We start from the raw sequence: 23,944 nt of genomic DNA, 5'->3' as shown, positions 1-23,944 counted from the left end.
TTTCGCGATAATACAAAACGTGGTGGCCCTCTTTGAACTTTCTCGATGTACTCATTTAATCCTATCTGGTAAGGATCCCACACCGCGCAGCAGGTCTCCAAGAAAGGACGGACAAGCGTAGTGGCGGCAGTCTCCTTAGTAGATCTGTTACATTTTCTAAGTGATCTGCCAATAACATGCTGTCTTTAGTTTGCCTTCCCAACATTTTCTATGCGTTCTTTCCAATTTAAGTTACTCCTTATTGTAATTTCTAGGTATTTAATTGAATTTACGGGCTTTAGATTTGACTGATCTATCGCGTAACCGAAGTTTAACGGATTCCTTTTAGCACTCATGTGGATAGCCTCATACATTTCATTATTTAGGGTCAATTGTCAATTTTCCCACCATACAGATATCTTGTCTACATCGTTTTGTAATTTGTTTTGATCTTCTGGTGACTTTACTAGCCGATAAGCGACAGCATCATCTGCAATCAACCTAAGATCGTTGCTCAGACTGTCTCCTAAAGCGTTCATATAGATAAGGAACAGCAAAGCGCCTATAACACTTGCTTGGGAAACGCCTGCTTTACTCGATGATTTTCCGTCAGTTACTACGAATTGCGACCTCTCTGACAGGAAATCACGAATCCAGTCACATATTCCATAAGCACGCAATTTCACTACAGGTCTTGCGAGTCAAAAGCCTTCTGGAAATCTAAAAACACGGACTCAAATTGGAAATCTCTTATCAATAGGTCTCAACACTTTGTGTGAGAAAAGAGCTAGTTGTTTTACAAGAAAGATGTTTTCTACATCCGTGTTGACTGTACATCAATAGATCACTCTGTTCGAGGTAATTCATAGCGTTAGAACAGAATATATGTTCCATAATCCTGATGCACGTCGACGTTAATGATATGAGACTGTAATTTGGTGGACTACTCCTGCTACCTTTCTCGAATATTGGTGCGACCTGTGCAACTTTCCGCTCTTTGGGTATCGATCTTTCGTCGAGTGAGCGGTTGTATATGATGGTCAAGTATGGGGCTATTGCGTCAGCATACACTGGAAGGGACCTAATTGGTATACAGTCTGGACCGGAAGAGTTGCTTTTATTAAGTGATTTGTTTTACTATTCCGAGGAGAGCTGATTCTAAATTACTCATGTTAGCTGCTGTTCTTGATTCGAATTCTGTAATATTTACTTCGTCTTCTTTGGTGAAGGAATTTCGGAAGGCTGTGTTTAGTATCTCTTCTTTGGCTGCACTGTCGTCGATGGTATATCCATCGCATTGATTCTGTCTTTACAAACGACCAGCATCTGCTTGGATTTCCTGCCTCGTTTCGACACAATGTCCCACAAGTGCCTAACGTAGCGCGACAAACATCTGGATTTACGGAGAGTCTCAGTTTTCACAACGAGGGCATCTGGACAAAATAAACTTCAAAGGCAGTTTGGTTTGAGTCTTGAAGTTGACTTCGAGGAATACTAAGCGAGAGGTGCTCACTGATACATGAACATCTTAGCATTCCGTGGGAAATGTCTGGGCTGCTTTGTGAACGGGAATTATTTTCTCTTTATAAAGCAATGGGCTAAGTTTCTGTCGCTGCCGTATGTTAGGTGAGTGACCTTTGCTCTAGGAATTGTAAAGGAGCGCATCATTCGCTAATACAAACATACGAAAGAGTAGGGGAAATCAGGACACCAATTTCCGTTAAGTGCATACGTGGAGGTAATTGTAATGTCTAAAGCGTCGAGACTACCCCAGAACTGTTTAAAAGCTGCAAGTCTGGGTGTGTAACGGTTGGTTAATGATGCAAACCTTTTACATGGAGGGGAGATCGTTGTCTGCCTAAAAAAAAAAAAAGGTCATTGGTCACCACTTTGGAGAGCTCTTCTCAATGGCGCACAACAACTGCACGGACTTGCAAAGTAGATACCGAACAATGGACTAGCAGAGAACACGTCTGTTTGAACTCCAGTAGACAACACTTCCGTTCGACATTCGGAAGAGAACTAAACTGTTAAAACTAAGCCATGATACTGATATGAAGGGTAGGTATTATTTGAGTCAGAATAATTTCTTTCCATGTCAAGGCCATATTCCCAATAGCATCTTTCATTCACACTCATATCTCCTTCCCTCTCCACAGTGTTGCGAAAGTTGACCTAGTAATAGTACCGTATTCAGGTGGACGATGGTTCAAACCTCCATGACGATGGCCATATTTAGTTTTCCCTAAAATGGTTAACGAATGAAGGGTTGGTTCCTTTGAAAGGCACGCCAATTTCTTTTGGTACCTTTCTCAATTGAGAGCTTAAATTCCACCAATAATAATCTCGTGAACGGAATGTTATCTTCGTTCCTTTCTTTATACAAGCCCACTCAAACCATACACATGGCGTCGAACATGCATGCAAACGCACACACTTTTACTGGAACAGTTGCGATGAATTTAGGTGGTGCCGTTTTACAGACGCTTCTGTTATGGGTTGCACATCACGCACACTTAACTCAATAATGACGACGAGAAGTTTGTAATTTACGAAGCAGTATCTGAATAGATGCTGTAAGCCTTTCTATTAAAGAAACAAGGTGTTTTAAATATGCTTAGTACGACGGGAGTTTTTTCTTGGGACGTGTTTAATTAAGCTGGCACTAATCAGGATATAATTACAGCATCTCGATGTCATCTTCTCCCGCTGATAGGACGATGTTTACAAACAACTGTCTAATCATGTAAGCCACTGAGCATGTCATTCTCTTATACAGTTTGAGTAATGTGAGTAGTTCACTAATGGTAAAAATGAACCTCGTGACATTGTTTTCAGTGCCTTTTGCTCGACAACAAAGTACTGATATTCACAGAACTTCGTAGCCCATAATACAATAAAAGGTTCAAATGGCTCTGAGCACTATGGGACTCAACATCTTAGGTCATAAGTCCCCTAGAACTTAGAACTACTTAAACCTAACTAACCTAAGGACATCACACACACCCATGCCCGAGGCAGGATTCGAACCTGCGACCGTAGCAGTCCCGCGGTTCCGGACTGCAGCGCCAGAACCGCTAGACCACCGCGGCCGGCCCCCATAATACACGTTTTACACCAGTTTCATGAATCATACAGTTATTTTAATGGGAGTACCTTGTGTGCTGGACAAAAGTAACTTAATACACTTATACTTTGTACATTTTGTCTTTGCAAGTTCATTGCATAACCAATTTCGCTTCTTTTATGAAAGAGTTAAACTAATATGGCACGCGTATGAATCTCCTTATACAGGCCGACAATTATCCGACTATATGAAAAAAAAGAAGAAAAACTGCGGCGTGTACTCACCTTATTAAACTTGTCAGTGACACTACAGATATTCGGATTTACGTTATGACATGTTCGATATGCCTGCCATCATTGGCGACGATGTGGCGCAGACGAATAGCGAAATTCTGCATGACCCGCTGAAGTGTCGGAACATCGACGCTGTCGATGATCTGAATCGTTGTTTTCAGATCAGCAGTGGTTTTGGCGTTACTGCAGTACACTCTGTCTTTAATAAAACCCCACAAAAAGGAAACGCATGTGTTCAGATCCGGAGGTCTGGGTACCTCAGAGCAAGAATTCGGTTCCAAAATTGGTCCTCCAGGCCATGAAACACCCTCCTCCTTCCATGGGATCGAGCTGCGTCTTGCATGAACCACATCTTGTAGAAATCAGGGTTACTTTGGATAATGGGGATGAAATCATCTCCCAAAACTTCACGTACCGTTCGGGAGTAACCATATCATCAAGGAATATACTACCCATTCTTCCGTGATTGGACATTGCACACCACACAGTCACCCGTCGAGGGTGAAGAGACCTCTCGATCGCGAAATGCGGACTCTCAGTCCCCGAAATGCGCCAGTTTTGCTTATTGACGAACCAATCCAAATGAAAGTGGGATTCGTAGCTAAGCCAAACTATACTAACAATGTTAATTCCACTCACGCTCCGCGACCAACCGTGCAGTGTGAAAGCGCTAATGCAAACAATTCACAAGTTATGAGTTATGACGATTTTATTTCTCATAGTTCAGTAGTTGTCACCCTGTACTCTCTATTATCGTTTGTATTCAGAAGATAGTAAACATTATTTGCAATACCTTCAATTACATATACTACTGGCCATTAAAATTGCTACACCACGAAGATGACGTGCTACAGACGCGAAATTTAACCGACAGGGAGAAGATGCTGTGATATGCAAATGATTAGCTTTTCAGAGCATCCACACAACGTTGGCGTCGGTGGCGACACCTACAACTTGCTGACATGAGGAAAGTTCCCAACCGATTTCTCATACACAAACAGCAGTTGACCGGCGTTGCCTGGTGAAACGTTGTTGTGATGCCTCGTGTAAGGAGGAGAAATGCGTACCATCACGTTTCTGACTTTGATAAAGGTCGGATTGTAGCCTATCGCGATGCGGTTTATCCTATCGCGACATTGCTGCTCGCGTTGGACGAGCTCCAATGACTGTTAGCAGAATATGGAATCGGTGGGTTCAGGAGGGTAATACGGAACGCCGTGCTGGATCCCGACGGCCTCGCATTACTATCAGTCGAGATGACAGGCATCTTATCCGTATGGCTGTAACGGATCGTGCAGCCACGTCTCCATCCTTGAGTCAACAGATGGAGACGTTTGCAAGACAACAACCATCTGCACGAACAGTTCGACGACGTTTGCAGGAGCATGGAATATCATCTCGGAGACCATGGCTGCGGTTACTCTTGACGCTGCATCACTGCGATGGTGTACTCAACGACGAACCTGGCTGCACGAATGGCAACACGTCATTTTTTCGGCTGAATCGAAATTCTGTTTACAGCATCATGATAGTCGCATCCGTGTTTGGCGACATCGCGATGAACGCACATTGGAAGCATATATTCGCCATCACCCGGCGTGATGGTATGGGGTGCTATTCGTTACACGTCTCGGTCAGTTCTTGTTCGCATTGACGGCACTTTGAACAGTGGACGTTACATTTCAGATGTGTTACGACCCGTGACTCTGCCCTTCATTCGATCCCTGCGAGATTCTACATTTCAGCAGGATAATGCACGACCGCATGTTGCAGGTCCTGTACGGGCCTTTCTGGATACAGAAAACGTTCGACTGCTGCCCTGGCCAGCACATTCTCCAGATCTCTCACCAATTGAAAACGTCTGGTCAATGGTGGCCGAGTAACTGGCTCGTCACAATACGCCAGTCACTATTCTTGATGAACTGTGGTATCGTGCTGAAGGCGCATGGGCAGCTGTACCTGTACACGCCATCCAAGCTCTGTTTGACTGAATGCCCAGGCGTATGAAGGCCGTTATTACGGCCAGAGGTGGTTGTTCTGGGTACTGATTTCTCAGGATCTATGCATCCAAATTGCGTGAAAATGTAATCACATGTCAGTTCTAGTATAATATATTTGTTCAATGAATACCCGTTTATCCTCTGCATTTCTTCTTGTTGTAGCAATTTTAATGGCCATTAGTGTATTACACAGATTCCTGTACGTTGATACTTCATGAACCAGTCATTTTTGTATGGAAGGACATCTTTATATCCTGGAAACATGCTGATATGAGACGTTTTCTCGCCGAAAAATTCCATTTACTTTACCAAACTGTGCGCAGGTTTGTGTACTGTATTTCATAGTCGTTAAATCAGGATCGCAGCAACACAAGGTTGCCTCACTAGGGTACTTTTCAGCTAATTTATCGAAAAGGAACACGTTGAGCAAACGTAGCTGACGAGAAATATACTTATTATAAATTAAAAACTTGAGTGTGGTAGGTGTTTTTAAGTTATATTCCGTATTAGTGTATTAATACATTTCTTTGACAGCTGTTGGCCTCAGGGAAGGGGAAAAGTTGGCGACTGAAAGGATGGACTGCGATGAGATGAAGAAGAGCGTCTTTCTGCACTTGTGTTGCCAATGACAAAGAGATCCGTGAAGCCGCTACCCAGTCTGCTGGATTGTTCCAGCAACGGAGCTGTTAATGTTTGTAACCTATGGTGAAATCACGACCACCTGCGTCGTTTCAGGCACCTCGGAAATTTGGAAGTTGAGCCTGAACAGTCTAGAGACTTCATCAGCAGTACTTTTCTTGCTGATAATGTACACTACCAGCTTGGTAGTGAAGGATCTTGTGTGTAATATTGAAACAGTATCAAATAATGTAGTTCATGAAATAAGTTCGTGGCTTGTGGAAAGTAATTTGATGCTAAATCACAGTAAGACTCAGTTTTTACAGTTTCTAACTCACAATTCAACAAGAACCGATATCTTGATCAGACAGAATGGGCATGTTATAAGTGAGACGGAACAGTTCAAGTTGCTAGGCGTCCGGATAGATAGTAAGCTGTTGTGTGTGTGTGTGTGTGTGTGTGTGTGTGTGTGTGTGTGAAATCTTATAGGACTAATGTTCAAATGTGTGTGAAATCTTATGGGACTTAACTGCTGAGGTCATCAGTCCCTAAGCTTACACACTACTTAACCTAAATTATCCTAAGGACAAACACACCCACCCATGCCCGAGGGAGGACTCGAACCTCCGCCGGGACCAGCCGCACAGTCCATGGCTGCAGCGCCCCAGACCGCTCGGCTAATCCCGCGCGGCAGTAAGGTGTTGTGGAAAGCCCATGTTCAGGATCTTGTTCAGAAACTAAATGCTGCTTTATTTACCATTAGAACAGTATCTGAAATAAGTGACAGTTCAACACGAAAAGTAGTCTACTTCGCATATTTTCATACACTTATGTCATATGCTATTATTTTTTGGGGTAATTCTTCTGATTCAAAAAGGGTATTTTTGGCTCAAAAACGGGCTGTTCGAGCTATGTGTGGTGTAAGTTCGAGAACCTCTTGTCGACCCCTATTCAATAGTCTGGGAATTCTGACATTGCCCTCTCAGTATATATTTTCTTTAATGTCGTTTGTTGTTAGCAACATTAGCTTATTCCCAAGAGTTAGCAGCTTTCACTCAGTTAATACTAGGCAGAAATCAAATCTGCATGCGTAATGCACTTCCTTGACTCTTGTGCACAAAGAAGTGCAGTATTCTGCTGTATCCATTTTCAATAAGCTACCACAAGAACTCAAAAATCTTAGCAGTAGCCCAAACACTTTTAAGTCTAAACTGAAGAGTTTCCTCATGGCTCACTCCTCCTATTCTGTCGAGGAGCTCCTGGAAGAGCTGAAAAATTCAGCAAATTCCAGTGTTACATTGTCGGTTTTCTTTATTTAAACTTACGAATTGTCGCCTGAATACGTTTCTTATATTTCATTTTATCTGTTTCTACTATCGTGTTATAATTTCATGTATTGACTCGTTCCATGGCCATGGAGACTTCTCCTTAATTTGGTCCCACGGAACAATAAATAAATAAGGAAAATAAAAGAAGATGGGTCCCAAGCAGATAAGTGCAGACTGAGAGCACCTTGCAGATGTGTCAGTTTCCTGATGAATGGAAGCACAGAGAGCCAGAAATAGATAGGAGAGGTATGGGGGCTGTGTGGTGAGACTGTGGTTGCTGCTGGCCAGGGGGCTAAACAACGTGCTGGAGTCTGGGATGTACTCGGGGCTCCCACGTCAGCACGCTGCTGCAGCTCTCAGAGCGACCTCAGCTGAGCTAGCCACCCTACCTGATGGAGTCCGGGGTGTGCTCGCGCAGCACGGAGGGCAGCGCGCCCAGGTCCCCGTGCTCCTGCAGCGCGCACAGCGGCTCCTCGGCCGAGCAGACGGCCAGCGTGCGGCACACGTTGCCGTCCTGCAGGCTCGACAGCCAGCCGCACTCGCGCAGGAACTCCTCCCTGGAACACAGCACACCACACCGTAGGGCAACCAGCTGCTACACTGAAAGTACACGAGTCAAAAGGAACTGCGTAAGAAGACGTCACTCACATCTAGTTTGTACTGTACGACTTTGTAAACAGAGCGAGGAAACAAGTCCGTGACCAAACGTGTACTCACTATCAGAAATATTAGTCTCCTCTGCAAAACAGCACCCTGGCCGACCTGGTGCCTTTCAGGTGGTGTACAGCTGGTCCCATATGGTCACGTATCATATACCACTCTGTCAAATATGCGCTCCTGTTAGTCGGCAACACGGGTTAACGTGCAAACCGAGAGAAAGTAGCAACCGTGTTTGGGCGTACCAATGACTACACCAAAATTTCTTGATTATCAGTGCCGACTCTCCACTGTGTGTACCACTCACTGCAATGGAAAACCGGTGCTCGTAAATAAAAACCAGCTGCTAGTGTAATGACCGTCAGGTGAATGGTTCGAATGGCTCTGAGCACTATGCGACTTCTGAGGTCATCAGTCTCCTAGAACTTAGAACTACTTAAACCTAACTAAAAGGACATCACACACATCCATGCCCGAGGCAGGATTCGAACCTGCGACCGTAGCGGTCGCGCGGTTCGAGACTGTAGCGCCTAGAACCGCTCGGCCACACCGGCCGGCCGACCGTCAGTTGAAAATCGGGAATTGCTGCGGTAAATAAATGCAACTCCATGTTAGTTGTCCTGCGAAACTGGGAGTAGAACTCACGTAGTCGCCATTTGGAGTTGGGTACCTTGCAACACGTCATTCTCTACACTGGCACACGGTGCTTCACGCCTTCTGGAAGTCAAAAACGCAGTAACTGGTTAGAGCTGTGTTCCTATGGGCTAACGGGTCGCAAATTGCCTCTTTTCTAACGATCCAAGGCGCCGAGACCACCGACGACTAAAAGAGGCGTTTAAGTCGCAACGTGGAAGGTGCAGATGGGTGCACTGCAAGTTACATGTGCCGATCTGTGCATAAAATTTACAGATAACAACGTGCATGTTCTTCAACGTAGTTGCAGCGTGTTGTCGAGGACTCAAGACTGATAGAGAAGACCATTTAACAACATCTCCGAATGGTATTGACGAATGTAATTTGATATAATAGGATTTAATCTTATGAAATGTACAGTTGTCGAAGTAAGTGTTGGTAGATAAATTTTTATTTCGTGTCTCGAGAAGGAGAACATAAGAAATAATGAGCAAATTGACTGGAATAAAAATTTGTGATTATATTAAATAATATAGGTGCAGTTAAAAATAGACAACAATACGAGATGAAAGTATAATTTTTTAGTATCCGTCAACTAAAGGCAAAAGTAGTACTGTCTTTTTTGTGACTTGCAGATCATTGCATTTCCCCTACTCAGTAAAATCATTATCAAAATACACTGAACTGACGTTTGATTAGACGACAGCTACAATTATCTATGGTACAAACACTTATAAAAGAACTAATGATAATTACGTCTCAAGGGGATACTCAGCACAGGAGGAACAGAACAAAATGCCATACAATAAATGAAAACTATGTCTCAGCTACATGATTTGTCTTTTCAATTTTAGCCTACGCTTTCTCCTACATGCTATGCAAAATGTCGTGGGAGGATGCAGCTCATTTATCAGGAATGAAATGTCATTTATCAAGAATGACATGAGTATTCATTTCTGCGAAGGGCAAGTACCAAAAAAAATGTCAAACGTTGTTTAACTATCGAGCAGAGTGCAGTCATCCTCAGTTTGAACAGGCGGCTGCCGGAGGTGATGAAGACTGCTGGCCACGCGCGCGGGGAGCAAGCAGAGCTCGCAATTTGCAGCATCGTTCTCAGAGCCGATCGGGGTCCGTTGGTTTGGAACAGAGTGGAGGGTCTCAACGAAATGCTTCGTCGACTCTGTGACGGTCTGGGCTGTAGATTTATAGACCTGCGTTGTCGTATGGGCATTTGTAGACTCCTCCTGATAGGTCAGGGGTGTACTACGCAATGGAAGCAGCTACTCGGGCTACAGCGTTCTTAAGGGGTGTGCTGCGATGAACGCTCGCCAGTCGATATGCAGCAACGGAAGTTAAATGGCGTTCAGAGTAAAGACACTTCGACTGCCATAATTTTATCAGTAAACTGTCGAAGTATTCGTAATAAAGTTCTCGAATTTACTGCCCTCTAGTTAAGTTCTCGCGCTCACATTATTCTTGGGGCCGAGAGCCGGCTGAAACCCAAGTGGAAAGCTCTGAAATATTAAGCAAGTCGTGGAACGGACATCGGAAAGACAGATTAGAGGCTGTAGGAGGGGTAGTGTTAATTGCAATTGACAAAAACATTGTCTCTATTGAGGTCAAAGTTGACTGTGGCAGTGAAGTTATCTGGCCACGTGTAGCAGGTGTCGGTGAAACCAAGTTAATTGTTTTTACCGGCCACCCGATTCTGAGGACAATTCTAGAGTCATTCAAATTAAGTCTACTGTCAACAGCGCGTAAATAGCCAGATCATGCAATACTAGCTGGAGATGACTTCGTCCTACCGAGTATAGACTGGGATGTCTCTGGATTGACTGTGGGGAGTATAGACAGACAATCGAGAAATACATTTGAACAGGTTTTCTCAAAACTTTCTTGAGCGGCCAGCTCGGTAGTCGACACGTAACGGAAATATTTTACATATTGTAAAGTCAGAAGGTCAGAACTTGTCCACAATGTCAGTATAGAAATGAGGACTAGCGATGATGATATCATTACAGCAACCACAATTACGAAAGTTGATAAATCAGTGATGAAGGTTAGGTGAGAGTTTCAGCTAGATAGAGCAGATAAGCAGTTGTTGGCATCTCACTTAGACAGTGGATTGACATCACTTAGTTCCCTTAAGATGGACGTAGAGGAATTAGGAGCAAAGTCCGCTGTTGTCCTCTGAACACACAGACGATTTGGCGGACAGGGTGGGCAGCAATCTGCGGCTGTTTTTCTGATGATACTGTGGAGTACGGTGAAGTGTCGAAGTTGATTGACTGTAGAAAGATACAAGACGGCTTAGACAAAATTTTCAGTTGGTGTGATGAATGGCATCAAGTACTAAATGTGGAAAAATGTAAGTTAATGCAGATGAGTACGAAAAACAAATCTGTGATGTTCGGATACAGCATCAGTAGTGGCGACACTGTTTAATTATCTGGGCATAACGTAGCAAAGAGATATGAAGTGGAACGAGCATTTGAGAAGTATGATAGGGAATGATCGACTCTGGTTTATTGAAAGTATTTTTGGGAAGTGTGGTTCGTCTAGAATACAGGATGCTAGAGTGTTTGGAATCCGTACCAGGTCGGAGGCATCGAAGCAATTAAGAGGCAGGCTGCTAGATTTGTTACTGGTAAGTTCGAACAACACGTAAGTGTTACAGTGATGCTTCGGGAACTCAAATGAGAATCGCAGGAGGGCAGACCAGTTTCTTTTGGAGAAACACTATTGTTAACCTTTAAATAACTGGCACTTGAAGCTGACTGCCAAACGATTCCACTCCCGCCCCATATATTGCGCGTAATGATCATGACGATAAGATATGAGAAATTAGGGCTCATACAGAGGCGTACTTATCCTTTCTCTCTGTTTGCGAGTGGAACAGGAAAGGAAATAACTAGTAGTGGTTCAGGGGACCCTGTGCGTAGAATCTACGTACAAGTGGATGCAGATGTAGACTGACCTGGTTTGCTGGCTGCAGCCCCGCCACAGGGACTTAACGAGCACCAGCCTCTTCTTGTGGGAGCTGGTCAGCCCGTTGAGCTCCGGCGCTCCGTCCGCCTCGCAGAGCAGCACCTGGAACATACGTCACACCGGGTCAGCCACCTGCGACCAGAGTTAGAGTGGCGCCACACTCAAGGCATGACTGCGGGGCAGCAGACGCAGGAGACCCGTACTGCCGCTCGTGGCGAGGTTTCACAAAGGGAAGGCCTCAGACACGGCCTACCGATTCGGCTCAAATTTGGCAGGTCGCTTGAGTACAACCTAAAACGAAGGAATCTAAGTTATTTTGGGTCAAAACCCCCGCAATTTTGAGAAAATCAGCCCTAAAGGTTATGTTGAGCAATCGACTCAAAATTGGCGGGGTCGATAGATAATTGTAAACAGAGCATTTTTCATCATCAGGTATGGGGTCTGAAAACGCATACTTTTCCAGAAATCGATAAAAGAAACTTTTACAACTGCCGCTTCTGTACCCACATGGTAAAAGCTTTCCGCCGACAGTACCGATAGCGCAACGGCCAAGGTAGCTGGCTGGGAATCGGAGAACCCGGGTCCGAATCTCGAAGAAACCTAGCGGATGTTCTTCTTTTCGTTTGTATTTTTCCATATCTCAATTGATAGGGATAGGAGGGTTAATAACGTAAGTAAAACAATAAGGAATGATAATAATAAGATAGGCAATCTAATTTCCCAAACGCCGTGAGTTAGTAAAGTATTAAAGTTTTAATCCTTGTCACATGAAAACAACTCCGAGTAAGAGTGCTGCGAATTCCTCACGAGAGATTACAGATAGCGAACCGCGCGACGCTTGTTTACAGCGACGCACTGCACTGGATGTACGCGGGGAGAGTTATGTTGTCCCCGTTGCCACTTCGTCATATCATAGTTGTGAACCTGGAAGAGTGAAAGTGAGCAGCACGAGCCTCATAGAAGTCAATCGGAAAGAGTTGTTTTCCGTCATTAGGCTGCCGCGAACCTCGCGGATGAAAATAGTGATTTTTTCTCCGTTAATGCGCCGAAGTAACATATGACGAGTACTGTATGTAGTTTGTAGTAATTAGCTCGTCTGTTTATATCGGAGCCGGCCGGGGTGGCCGAGCGGTTCTAGGCGCTACAGTCTGAAACCGCGCGACCGCTACGGTCGCAGGTTCGAATCCTGCCTCGGGCATGGATGTGTGTGATGTCCTAAGGTTAGTTTGGTTTAAGCAGTTCTAAGTTCTAGAGGACTGATGACCTTAGAAGTTAAGTCCCATAGCGCTCAGAGCCATTTGTTTATGCCGTATTAACTAGTTATTGTTTGTTGTGTCATATCTTTCAGGTGCATAATCTGAATAATGGAGGATGTACACCCTTCGACTAGCGCTGTAATATATATATTTGGGAGCCTGTCACAGTATTACGGACGCTGTGTTTTGTTTTGTAAAAGTGTTGCAAGACAGATGCATTATCAATGCACTACTGGAAGCAGGCAGTTCTGTTTCTCGGCGTTCCAGATTGATATGAGCGGTTATCGTCGAGCGATTTTTGGAGCTGACGAACGAAATGACTTTTGTTGACACTGAAGTACTATACCATGAAGGTTTGTAGGAAATTCGAACCCGGGTTTACCGATTGCCAGCGAGTTACCTTAGCCGCTGCGCTATCGGCGCTGTCGCTAAAAAGCGTTTCCATGTGGGTACAGAAGCGGCAGTTGTAAAAGTTTCTTTCCTCGATTTCTGGAAAAGTTTCCATTTGCGGACCCCATACCTGATGATGAAAAATGCTCTATTTGCAATTATCTATGGATCTCTCCGATTTTGAGTCGATTGCTAGTCACAACTTTTAGGGGTGATTTTCTCAAAATTGCGGGGGTGTTGACCGAAAATATCTTGGAGTCCTTTGTTTTAGGTTGTACCCAAGCGACCTGCCAAATTTGAGCCGAATCGGTTGGCCGTGTCTGAGGCCTTCCCCTTGTCAGTGGAGCTGGTCTGCCGTCGCCTTTCTCAGATCTGTTGGGAAGTGCCAGGTGTGTATCTGTGTGATGTGGACGACAGTGATGGGTGCTCGGAGGGTGTAGTATAGGATTTGTGTTGTTATGAGTGAGAGGGAGGGAGAGGTTGAAGCCCAGTGCCAGCATCTCGAACAGCACCGAGGAATCCACTGACCCACCGTCCCCATCTGATGGGCAGATCACCACCCATAGTGCCAGATGCCTCACTTCATCAGACACTGCGGAGACGTTTGGCATTTAATCCAGGACACTGCCACAAAGACTGGTGGTCAGAAACTTAACACCGACACATCTCCTCTCCTCGCCGGTCAAATACTTGCAGTGGCAATTTCATCCACCACCAGGATTCAAACCGGCTTACCTCCGTGTCGATGGGAACCACACAGACGTGCTTGAAGCGATTTCGGTTCACCCGCATTCATACGAGCACAATTATTATTTATGGAAATAGCCACATTCGACCGCGCAAGAACTTAGTTGGTACTTAAAGTCACTGTCATCTGATACGCCAGTCCATCTGCCCAGGCATCAGATCATTCACTACTGAATTGCCGGCGAAGTTAGTTTCATTCAGGTAGCCCTGGTGCGCGTTAATGTTAAGGGCTTGATCAGAAGCGATTTGACAACCTAGAATGAAATTTGCGCTCCACAGCTGGGTGTGCGCTGATATGAATCTCTCTGGCAGATTAAAGCTGTGTGCCGGACCGAGACGAGAACTCGGAACCTCTGTCTTTCGCGAGCAAGAGCCCAAGCACGACTCGCGACCCGCTCTCACAGCTTTACTTCCGCCACTACTGTGAAGTTTGGAATGTAGGAGACGAGGTACTGGTGGAAGTAAAGTTGTGAGGACGGGTCGTGAATCGTGCCTGGGTAGCTCAGTTGGTAGAGCTCTTGCTCGCGAAAGGCAAAGGTCCCGCGTTCGAGTGTCGGTTCGGAACCCAGTTTTTATCTGTCAGGAATTTTCAGTTTCACAGTCTGTCATAGAAACAGCGCATATGACATTTTCCTCTGCAGTCGGTCCTTGTCACGCTTCTCCTTGTCACACTCAAGAGACACTTGTGCGATCGCCAGTTCGACCTCTTCCACTAATTTCCGTGGTCATCCAGAACAACACAAAGACAGACTGACGCGACACAAGTACCCACCACAGTCAGCCACGTGTTGCAAACAAACGTGACAACTGCGGCAGCTGCAATCGGCTGTCCGTGAGGCCTTTAGCGCCTGTACTGAAACTGAGAACCACTCAGTTAAGTCCAAATACGTTCCACAAAATCTCCAAGGCAAGAAAGACAGTTCAGGAAAGGAGACTGCAGAGGAAGAGAACGTATCTTACAGTAACTGTACACTGATCAGCCAAAACATTATGACCACTGGCCCCACATTTGGAACGTAATTAAGCAGCGACTACGAGTGGCACGAATTCGAAAAGTCCTTGGTAGGACTCCGGAGCTTTTTGGCAGCAGGTGTGTAGCCAGTCGTTGTATATTTTTTTCTTTTCTCCACTCAAAGGGGGACTGACGTTCCAGGTTAATACACTGAATTCTGGTAGGCGTGGATAAAAAAATATGCAGATGTTCCCTCCAAAACTTACGAATATTAAACGAGACATGAGTTATAATGACTTTGATTTATTACAATAAAATTAATATTAAATAGTGCTGACCTGTCGAAACATTAACATAATACAATCATTGACAAATAAACAACTGAATGGTAAGTTGTGGCAACTTTAATAAAGTTGGCATATCTCACATAGGAGTCACGGGGAAAAACTAATAATCTCGCAAGAAATTTGCTTACCATTCCAGAATGCCAGCTGATTGTCGTAAGTTTTAATGGAAGTAACTCATATTACAGAAAGGATAAGCGTCACACCTGTGGGAGGAGTTGAAAGCAAACTCTTCTTTACTGACAAAAAGAAAGTCTTTAGAAGGAAACTTGAAGTAATTGGATTACGAAAAACTTATTCGAATTCCCCTGTACCTCGTCCGCACGAGGTCACTGCAGTATTGCAGGTGATGGTCCAAGTGGCTGCAGAATCGATCATTGGCGGAACGAACGACCCTCGCCAGCGGCGAGTCCAGACTGGCCCGAAATGTTTGTGAGTCAGCAGTGCGTCGGGTCAGGAGGCTCGGCGCCAGCCTCCAGGCTCCAGGCTCCAGCTCTTGACCTACATGTGAAGTAAGGGGAAACCTCACATTTCCGCATTTTCCATCTCTCTGTATTTGACTGGATCGACTTTGAAGGCTTCCGAGTGCCGATCAATCAAGCTGCTCGTACCAAAAATTCGTTTCCTTTCCCTGACTGGTTATCCAGTGGCTTGTGTCCAACCGTACTATACCAAAAAGACTTACGTTACACTCTCTGTGTCTCTCTCTTCGGCCAATGAGGTGTCATTTTCTAACTTGAGTTTGTTTATGTTAGCCATTAGCGGCGGGTTTCAGATCAAATAAACATTGTTTTCTGCAAAGTGAGAGCGTTTGGTGATCACCCACAATTTCAAAGGCCCAGAACCAAGTGTTCCCTATCACTGATTCGTTTAGTTTTCTGCGGAAACGGCCAGCTATTGCCATCTCCGGTACAAAGGAGCGTTCCAGCTATAAAAGGCGAGTTATCACTCAATTTCCTGGCCTGTACAACATTTTCGCCATCCGTTTCTGCACAATGGCCCATCTTCCCGCGGCGCTTCTGCACAGTGACTGCCACTGATCCCTCGGACCACCCCTGGCGGCCTTTCCGAGAACCTCTCCCTGGGGTGCGACTCTCTTACTGGGCTTTGGTCGGTGCATCTACCTTCTCAATGCCTCTTCATTTCCCAACGCTACATCGCACGCAAATCTGAAATAAGATTAAGAGAACAGCAAGACTGCTTCAGTTATCTAGTGACAGTTACTAGTACCATGATATATCAACTCTAGCAGGAGAAATAACAGATACCTAGAGACTGCAAAAACGGGCAAGAACTCCCGTTTTCAAGAGAGGGCCGTAGAGCAGATGCACACAGTTATAGACCTATATCGTTGACGTCATTTTGTTGTAGAATTACCGAACATGTTTTATGCTCAAGAATTATGAAGTTTTTGGAGTAAGAAAATCTCGTCTATAAAAATCAAGACGGATTCCACAAAGAAAGATCTTGCGAAACTGATCTCACGTTGTTCCTGAATGAGATCCATAGAGCTGTAGCAACGGTGTTCAGGTTGATGCCGTGTTCCTTGACTTCAGTAAGGCGTTTGATTCTGTCCCACACTGCTAGTTCATGAAAAATGTACCAGTTTATAGAGTATCTGACCAGATTTGCGACTGGATTTAAGACTTCCTTGCAGAGGGAAACTCAAAACGTCGCTCTTAACGGAACAAAATCGGATTATCCCAAGGACGCCTGGTGGGCCAGTTATTTTTCATAATATATGCAAATGATATAGTAGAAAGAGCTGGGCGCTCTCTATATTCTCAGCTGATGTGGTTGTCTGTAAGAGATTTGCAACTCCAAAAGACAGTAACGACCTCGAGAAGGACTTACAGATAATTGTTGAATACAGCAGGCTCTGACATTTGACCCTAATGTAAATAAACGTAAGAAGCTGGAAAAGAAAGCCATTACTGTACAACCACACTGCAGTGACAAACTAATGGAAGCAGTACCTATTGTAAAATATCGAGGAGCAACTGTAAATTAGATGACCATATAATACAAACAGTAGGAAAAGTAGATACCAGGTCGATATCAATAGGAGCAATCTCACGGAAATATAAGTCATCCACGAATGAAGTGGCTTATAAGGCTCTCGTTCGACCGATTCCTGAATATTGTTCATCAATATAGGATCCTTAGCAGGAATGGCTGATAGAAGAGGTAGAGAAGATCCTACGATCCTACGAAGAGCGTCGCGTTTCGTCACGGGATTGTTTACGCGGCGCGAGAACGTTATCGAGGTGCTCAACAAACCCCACTGACGAATGTTAAAAAAGGTTCAAATTGCTCTGAGCACTATGGGACTTAACATCTGAGGTCATCAGTCCCCTAGAACTTAGAACTACTTAAACCTAACTAACTTAAGGACATCACACACACCCATGCCCGAGGCAGGATTCGAACCTGCGACCGTAGTGATCGCGCGGTTCCAGACTGAAGCGCCTAGAACCGCTCTGTCACAGCGGCCGGCTGACGAATGTTAAAGGGAGGCGTTGTGCATCACTGAAAGATTTACTGTTGAAATTTAGAGACATTACTTCTTCCCACACACATCTCGTGGTAATGACGATGAAGAGAAAATTCGCTGAGACAATACAGAGGCTAACCGACAATCACTGTTCGCATGCGCCATTAGCGAGTGGAATGTGGTAGGGAAGGTTAGTTAGTGGTACCACAAGTAACCTCCGCCACACACCAAAACGTGGCTTGCGCAGTATGATGTAGATGTAGGGTCGTAAATTATTTATTTCGATTAAATCGTACTTTCATTACTGATTTGCATATGTGGCCAGACTGTGTCCGAAAAACATCCCACCAAGGTGTCTACACACTGGTCATACATTACTGGCCAGTGGGTTGTGGGCGTGGACCTGGCTCCAGAAAGCGTCCCAAATGGGTTCCATCACTTTCGGATCAGGCTAATTCGGTAGACATGACACCAGCGAGAGTTAACTGTCGTGTTCGTCAGACCACTACGACAGATTCTGGCCCTGTAATAGAGACAGTTATTCTGCAGGAAGGTCCTGTTGCTTTTACGCAAGACGTCAGAAATGAAGGGATGCAGCTGATCAGCAAATAAAGTTCACGTAGTCCACAGCAATCACGATGCCTTCAATGCAGTAATCCACGCGCTTTCAAATCGAAACTAAATACTTTCTTCATTGGTCACTCCTATTTTGTTGAAGAGTTCCTTGAAAAATTAAGCTGATTCTGTTGTTATATTGTTGTCTGCGTTTACTTATGGTTTGACGTTTTTTGGATTCATAAACATTTTATTTTATCTGTTATTAATTGTATGTCGTAATTTCATGTGCTGACACGTTCCATGACCTTGGAGATTTGCTCCTCAATTTGGTCCTACGGAACTAGACGTGTATATAAATCAATAAATACTATCATTGGCCTAATGAGAATCCAGATGAATGTGCGCCATAGCACAGTTCTGCCACCCTGGGGCGGCGAGGCACGATGCCACCTGCCAGCCACTGGCCGAGTGGTTCTAGGCGCTTCAGTCCGGAACCGCGCTGCTGCTTCGGTCGCAGGTTCGAATCCTGTCTCTGTCATCGATGTGTGTGATGTCCTTAGGTTAGTTAGGGGACTGATGACTTCGGATGTTAAGTCCCATAGCGCTTAGAGTCATTTGAACCATTTTTGAACGATGCCACCTGTTTACTTGGATGACGGTCCGTGCACACATGAGCATCGACCTGGTGAACATGAAACATGACTAATCCGACCAGGCGACACATTTACATTTACCCACACTTCCTCGCGAAGATCCTGTATCCACTGCACTCATAAAAGACGATGTCGTTATGTCAACAAGTGCGGATCTACTGTGGCGCCCCGTGTACAACAATGTGTACTGAAAGGTGTGCTCCGAAACACGTGTTTCTTCCACAGCATTGCACTCTGCCGTCAGACTTGCACAGATCACCACCTTCTCTATTTTACTGAGAGGACGTGCCTCCGACCTCGACGTAATGTGTTGACCCGTGGAGTGGACGTCCAGTAGCTTGTCACCAACTTGTGTCTTCACACAGTTTCCACACTCGCTCGCGACTCCAGCACGCTAACAGCCACCCGTTCCTAGTCGGTAGGCAACATCATAGTTGCTCGTTCTGTAAATTTAGCCGGCCGTTGTGGCCGAGCGGTTCTAGGCGCTTAAGTCTGGAACTGCGCGACCGCTATGGTCGCAGGTTCGAATCCTGCCTCGGGGATGGATGTGTGTGATGTCCTTAGTTTAGTTAGGTTTAAGTAGTTCTAAGTTCTAGGGGACTGATGACCTCAGATGTTAAGTCCCATAGTGTTCAGAGCCATTTGAACTTTTTTTTTTGTAAATTGAAGGTGGAACGGGGAAGAAAGAAAACGAAATCTGCATCGGGAATTTATGCCGAATCAGCGGCGACGAGTGAAAATGTATGCCGAACTGAGACTCGAACCCACGATCTCCTGCTTGTTAGGCAAGCGCGTTAACCACTGTGACACTCCAGTGGCACCGGTCTGCAGTCACCGTCTATGTTCTCCACGCTCGCCAATTCTAGGTTCCCGCTGGAGGTCGAACGTAAATGTGCATCCCCACCGAACGTTTTAGATTCATTGCCCATCGAGGCAAATCGATTTCATGAATGCGTGGTCTCCATTTTTTCGGATATCTCCCAAGGAACAGACACGACGGATTCATACAATAGTTGTTTAGTCAGCTGATTTCGCCATTTGTGGTCCATACCGTCGCTAGCAAGACACGTCATTCGTCTCCACTCCGCTTCTACTGTTCCTTTTCGCATCACATGCTCACATCGTGATCAGGCAGCATTCAGTCACCCGGGAGACAGTGGCCACGCTGTTTTGGCTCATCAGTGTTTACAATTGAGTAATCACTAAATAAAAAAACGGGCAATGACACTAGACTAAAATGTTTGCAGTTGTTTGTACAATGTAGATAATTTTTAATCGGTTGTTACACTCGCCCACTCGTGAATTACAGTTGTAGAAAGGTACTCAAATAATTTGCAGAATTTAAATATTGTATCTGTTATAATGTGGCTTATGCAACAGCTCTGTCAAAGAGCAGGATCTTCCATTCTGAGTAGAAACCGTGCCTCATAGTAGGAAAGCAGATGGCAGTGACACCACTCAGCTGAGTCCCTCGTTGTAGCAATGATGTTCCGTGAGTGAAGGACGTACAATACAGCTTCGGATACAGTTGGGGAGAGAAGTACTTGTACTTCAGAGAGGAAATTAAACGGGAGAAATGAACTACCCGTGCGTTTCTCCAGCTCCATCCAGTTCCAGAGAATAACGGGATTAACTATAGCCACTGAGAAACTATGTGTGATACTGTCCTATGCTGCTCGACCAGCAACTAGCTGCTTCGAATTCTGGTAGTAGAAGAAAATTTGTTACCGGTATTTGGTAACCAAGATGGGGCACCATAATTTTCCTGAAGAATATTCTTTACGCCATTATTGTGGTTCAGATTCCAAAACTCTACATAGTATTTCACGGAGAGTAGGTGTGTCATTCTGTTGATAGTGATACTTAAGTGCAGTACTTTGTTCCTCGGTGACATGTTGGCTACGTCCAAGTGCCAGGTTTCAGCCTGTGCCTCTCTTTCATCCGTGTCCACTCAACAATACACTAGAGCGCTCTTACAGTCAGACTTGTAAACCTGAGACGCTATAATGGATCACAGGAAGAACCAGCAAACCAATTCAATTAAGAATTTGGCAATGAGTCCATTTAATTGGCAGTAACTGACTCCAGAACAACAGAATTTCCGTTCAGTGATCTAAAGGTCAAGGACCCAGTTTTCAAGGAAGGTGTTTGCACAGAGACAAGCTGCCATGTGCATCGCTGATTACACTGATCTCGGCACAGGAGTAAACCTCTTTAAGACTCCGTATTGTGAGCAGCGTTTTCTAACCACAGACACGCGGTTTACGTGTTGTGAGACACTGACACATGACACCACGAGGCCACACTATTCGTTTCACCACCATCAGGATTTCAACCCCAACTGTAACTGGACTACCCGAGAGATTCTGCTTGACGGCGCAAGAACCTCGGTGTCATCCGATGCTAAAAAAATGTCTGTGTCTGCTCTAGATCATTCACTGTTGTGTAGCATTATTATTTGTCGGCTTTTCTGTGGAACGGGCTTGTTGTCCACTCTCGCCTGCTGTCATTTGCTGTTCCCCACTCACGATGACAGCACAGACACTCTTCCTTCTGCTGACACGCGAACGTTTTATACAGAACGAGGATTAGAGGAGACGGGGGAATGTGAAGCGGCCGTACTCACCATGCCGAAGCTGCCCTCGCCGACCTTCTCGACGAGCCGCAGGCGGTGCCTGGGGTACTCCAGCAGGTGGAGGCCGTCCGCGGCCGGCTCCGCCCCCGGCAGCCGCAGCGTCGTGAAGCAGCCCGGCCGCAGGTGCTGCTCGCAGCGGCCGCTCTGCAACCAGCCGGCACGGCACACTCACTGCGCGTCGCGGAGGCTTTAGCTGGCGCTCAGCGCATTGCGGGGGAAGTGCCGACAAAATGTTACTCTCATTGGTGTGTACAATTTATGACATGGGCGATTTAATATCAGACTTCTGCAGAAACGTCATCGAAACAATTTTGAAAATTTCAAAAGATGACACGTGACAGAATTATCGCACAATCGGCTTAACAGCTCATGCGTCCAAATTGCTGACAAGAATAATATACAGCAGAATGGAAAAGATAACTCAGGATCTGTTAGATGACGATTAGTTTGGCTTTAGGAAGGGTAAAGACACCTGAGAGCCGGCCGGAGTGGCCGAGCGGTTCTAGGCGCTACAGTCTGGAACCGCGCGACCGCTACGATCGTAGGTTCGAATCCTGCCTCGGGCATGGATGTATGTGATGTCCTTAGGTTAGTTAGGTTTAAGTAGTTCTAAGTTCTAGGGGACTCATGAGCTCAGAAGTTAAGTCCCATAGTGCTCAGAGCCATATGAACCGTTTTGACACCTGAGAGGCAATTCTGACGTTGTGGTTGATAATGGAACCAAGGCTAAAGAAAAATCAAGGCACGTTTATAGGATTTGTCGATCAGGAAAAACGTTCGACAATGTAAAATGGTGCAAGATGTTCGAAGTTCTGAGGAAAATAGGGGTAAGGGGTAAGCTATAGGGAGAGATGGGTAATGGACAATATGAACAAGAGCCAGGAGGGAATAATAACAGTGGACGACCAACAGTGAAGAGCTTGGATTAAGAAGGGTATAAGACAAGGTTGTAGTCTTTGGCGCCTACTGTTCAATATATACATAGAAGAAGCAATAGTGGGACTAAAAGAAAGGTTCAGGAGTGGAATTAAAATTCAAGGTGAAAGGATATCGATGATAGGATTCGCTGATGACATTGCTGTCCTGCGTGACAGTGAAGAAAAATTACATGATGTTCTGAGTGAACAGTCTAATGAGCACAGAATATGGACTGAGTGCAAATCGAAGAAAGACGAAAGTAATGAGAAGTGGCAGAAATCAGAACAGCGAGAAACTTGCCATCATGATTAAGGGTCTTGAAACAGATGAGGGTAAGGAATTCTAGTACCTAGGCAGCAAAATAGTAATACTGGATGGAGCAAGGAGAACATCGAAAACAGACTAGCAGTGGCAAAAAGGGCATTCCTGGCGAAGCGGAATCAACTAGTATCGAACATAGGCCTTAATTTGAGAAAAAAATTTATGAGATTGTACGTTTGGAGCACTGTATTGTACTGTACTGAAACATGGGTTGTGGGAAAAAAGGAAAAGAAGAGAACAGAAGCTTTTGAGATGGGGTGCTATACAAAATGTTGAAAATTGGGTGGGCTGACAATGTGAAGAATGCGGAGACGCTCTGTAGAATCGTCGAGGAAAGGAATGTACGAAAAAAGTGACAAGAAGAAGGGATAGGGTGGTAGGAGATCTGTTGAGACATTACTGAATACCTCCCGTGCTAGGAGAGGGAGCTGTGGACGGTAAAAACTGCTGTAGAGAAAGACATATATTGGGATCCATCCGGCATATAACTGAGGACGCGGTCTGCAGTTGCTACTCTCTGACATGAGGAATTCGCGACAGGCCATATCAAACCAAAAGTGAGTGAGCCGCTTGTGAACTCAAAACAGGGGGAAAGTATCACCTGAGGTGTAATATTCAACAGTCCCCATTCTTCTGGTTTCAGCAGATGAAACACTGGAGTTACTCAAAAAATCTTAATCAGCAACTCCAAAAACAAAGTTACGTATTATTTGCTTGTTCGTTTGTTAGTAAGGTAAACGTCTCATAGGAATTGGAATCCTCGCGGCACAGTACAGCAGCATGTCACTAGAAGAACCGAAACAGGGTGGCGCAGACCATCTCAGCTGCACCGCTCCAGTTTGGTTCCTCTAGCGACGTGTTAAAGGTACTGCGCCGCAGGGATTAGACTGCATGTCAGGACAGCAGCCATTAAAAATATAAATGAATAAAAGGTAGCTTTCTTCTCAACACGATTTTGAAAACTTTGACTACGATGGGGATACTACAAGTACGTCAAAAATGCACCACTTCCATTGCGAAAACACAATCCACTTGCCAACGAACAACTACCGACAATACTGAAATGAAAATAGTGCGGCGGTCGCGATGACCGAGAGGTTCTAGGCGCTTCAG

At 45.1% G+C, this 23,944-nt stretch overlaps 1 protein-coding gene across 1 annotated transcript in view; it reads right to left on the bottom strand.

Moving 5' to 3' along the window:
- LOC126260790 (epithelial discoidin domain-containing receptor 1-like) overlaps positions 1 to 23,944 on the bottom strand; it is a 327,821-nt gene that overhangs the window by 32,142 nt on the left and 271,735 nt on the right. The window contains exons 11-13 of the mRNA XM_049958126.1: positions 21,584 to 21,736; positions 11,553 to 11,665; positions 7,675 to 7,842 (exon numbers count right to left, since the gene is read on the bottom strand). Coding sequence (XP_049814083.1) covers positions 7,675 to 7,842; positions 11,553 to 11,665; positions 21,584 to 21,736 — 434 coding nt within the window. The remainder of the gene's footprint in view (positions 1 to 7,674; positions 7,843 to 11,552; positions 11,666 to 21,583; positions 21,737 to 23,944) is intronic.

The sequence above is a fragment of the Schistocerca nitens genome, chromosome 5, assembly GCF_023898315.1.
Source record: "Schistocerca nitens isolate TAMUIC-IGC-003100 chromosome 5, iqSchNite1.1, whole genome shotgun sequence".
Taxonomy (NCBI): Eukaryota; Metazoa; Arthropoda; class Insecta; order Orthoptera; family Acrididae; genus Schistocerca; species Schistocerca nitens.
Note: the sequence above shows the minus strand (reverse complement) of the source record. Positions and strands in the feature narration are given on the sequence as shown.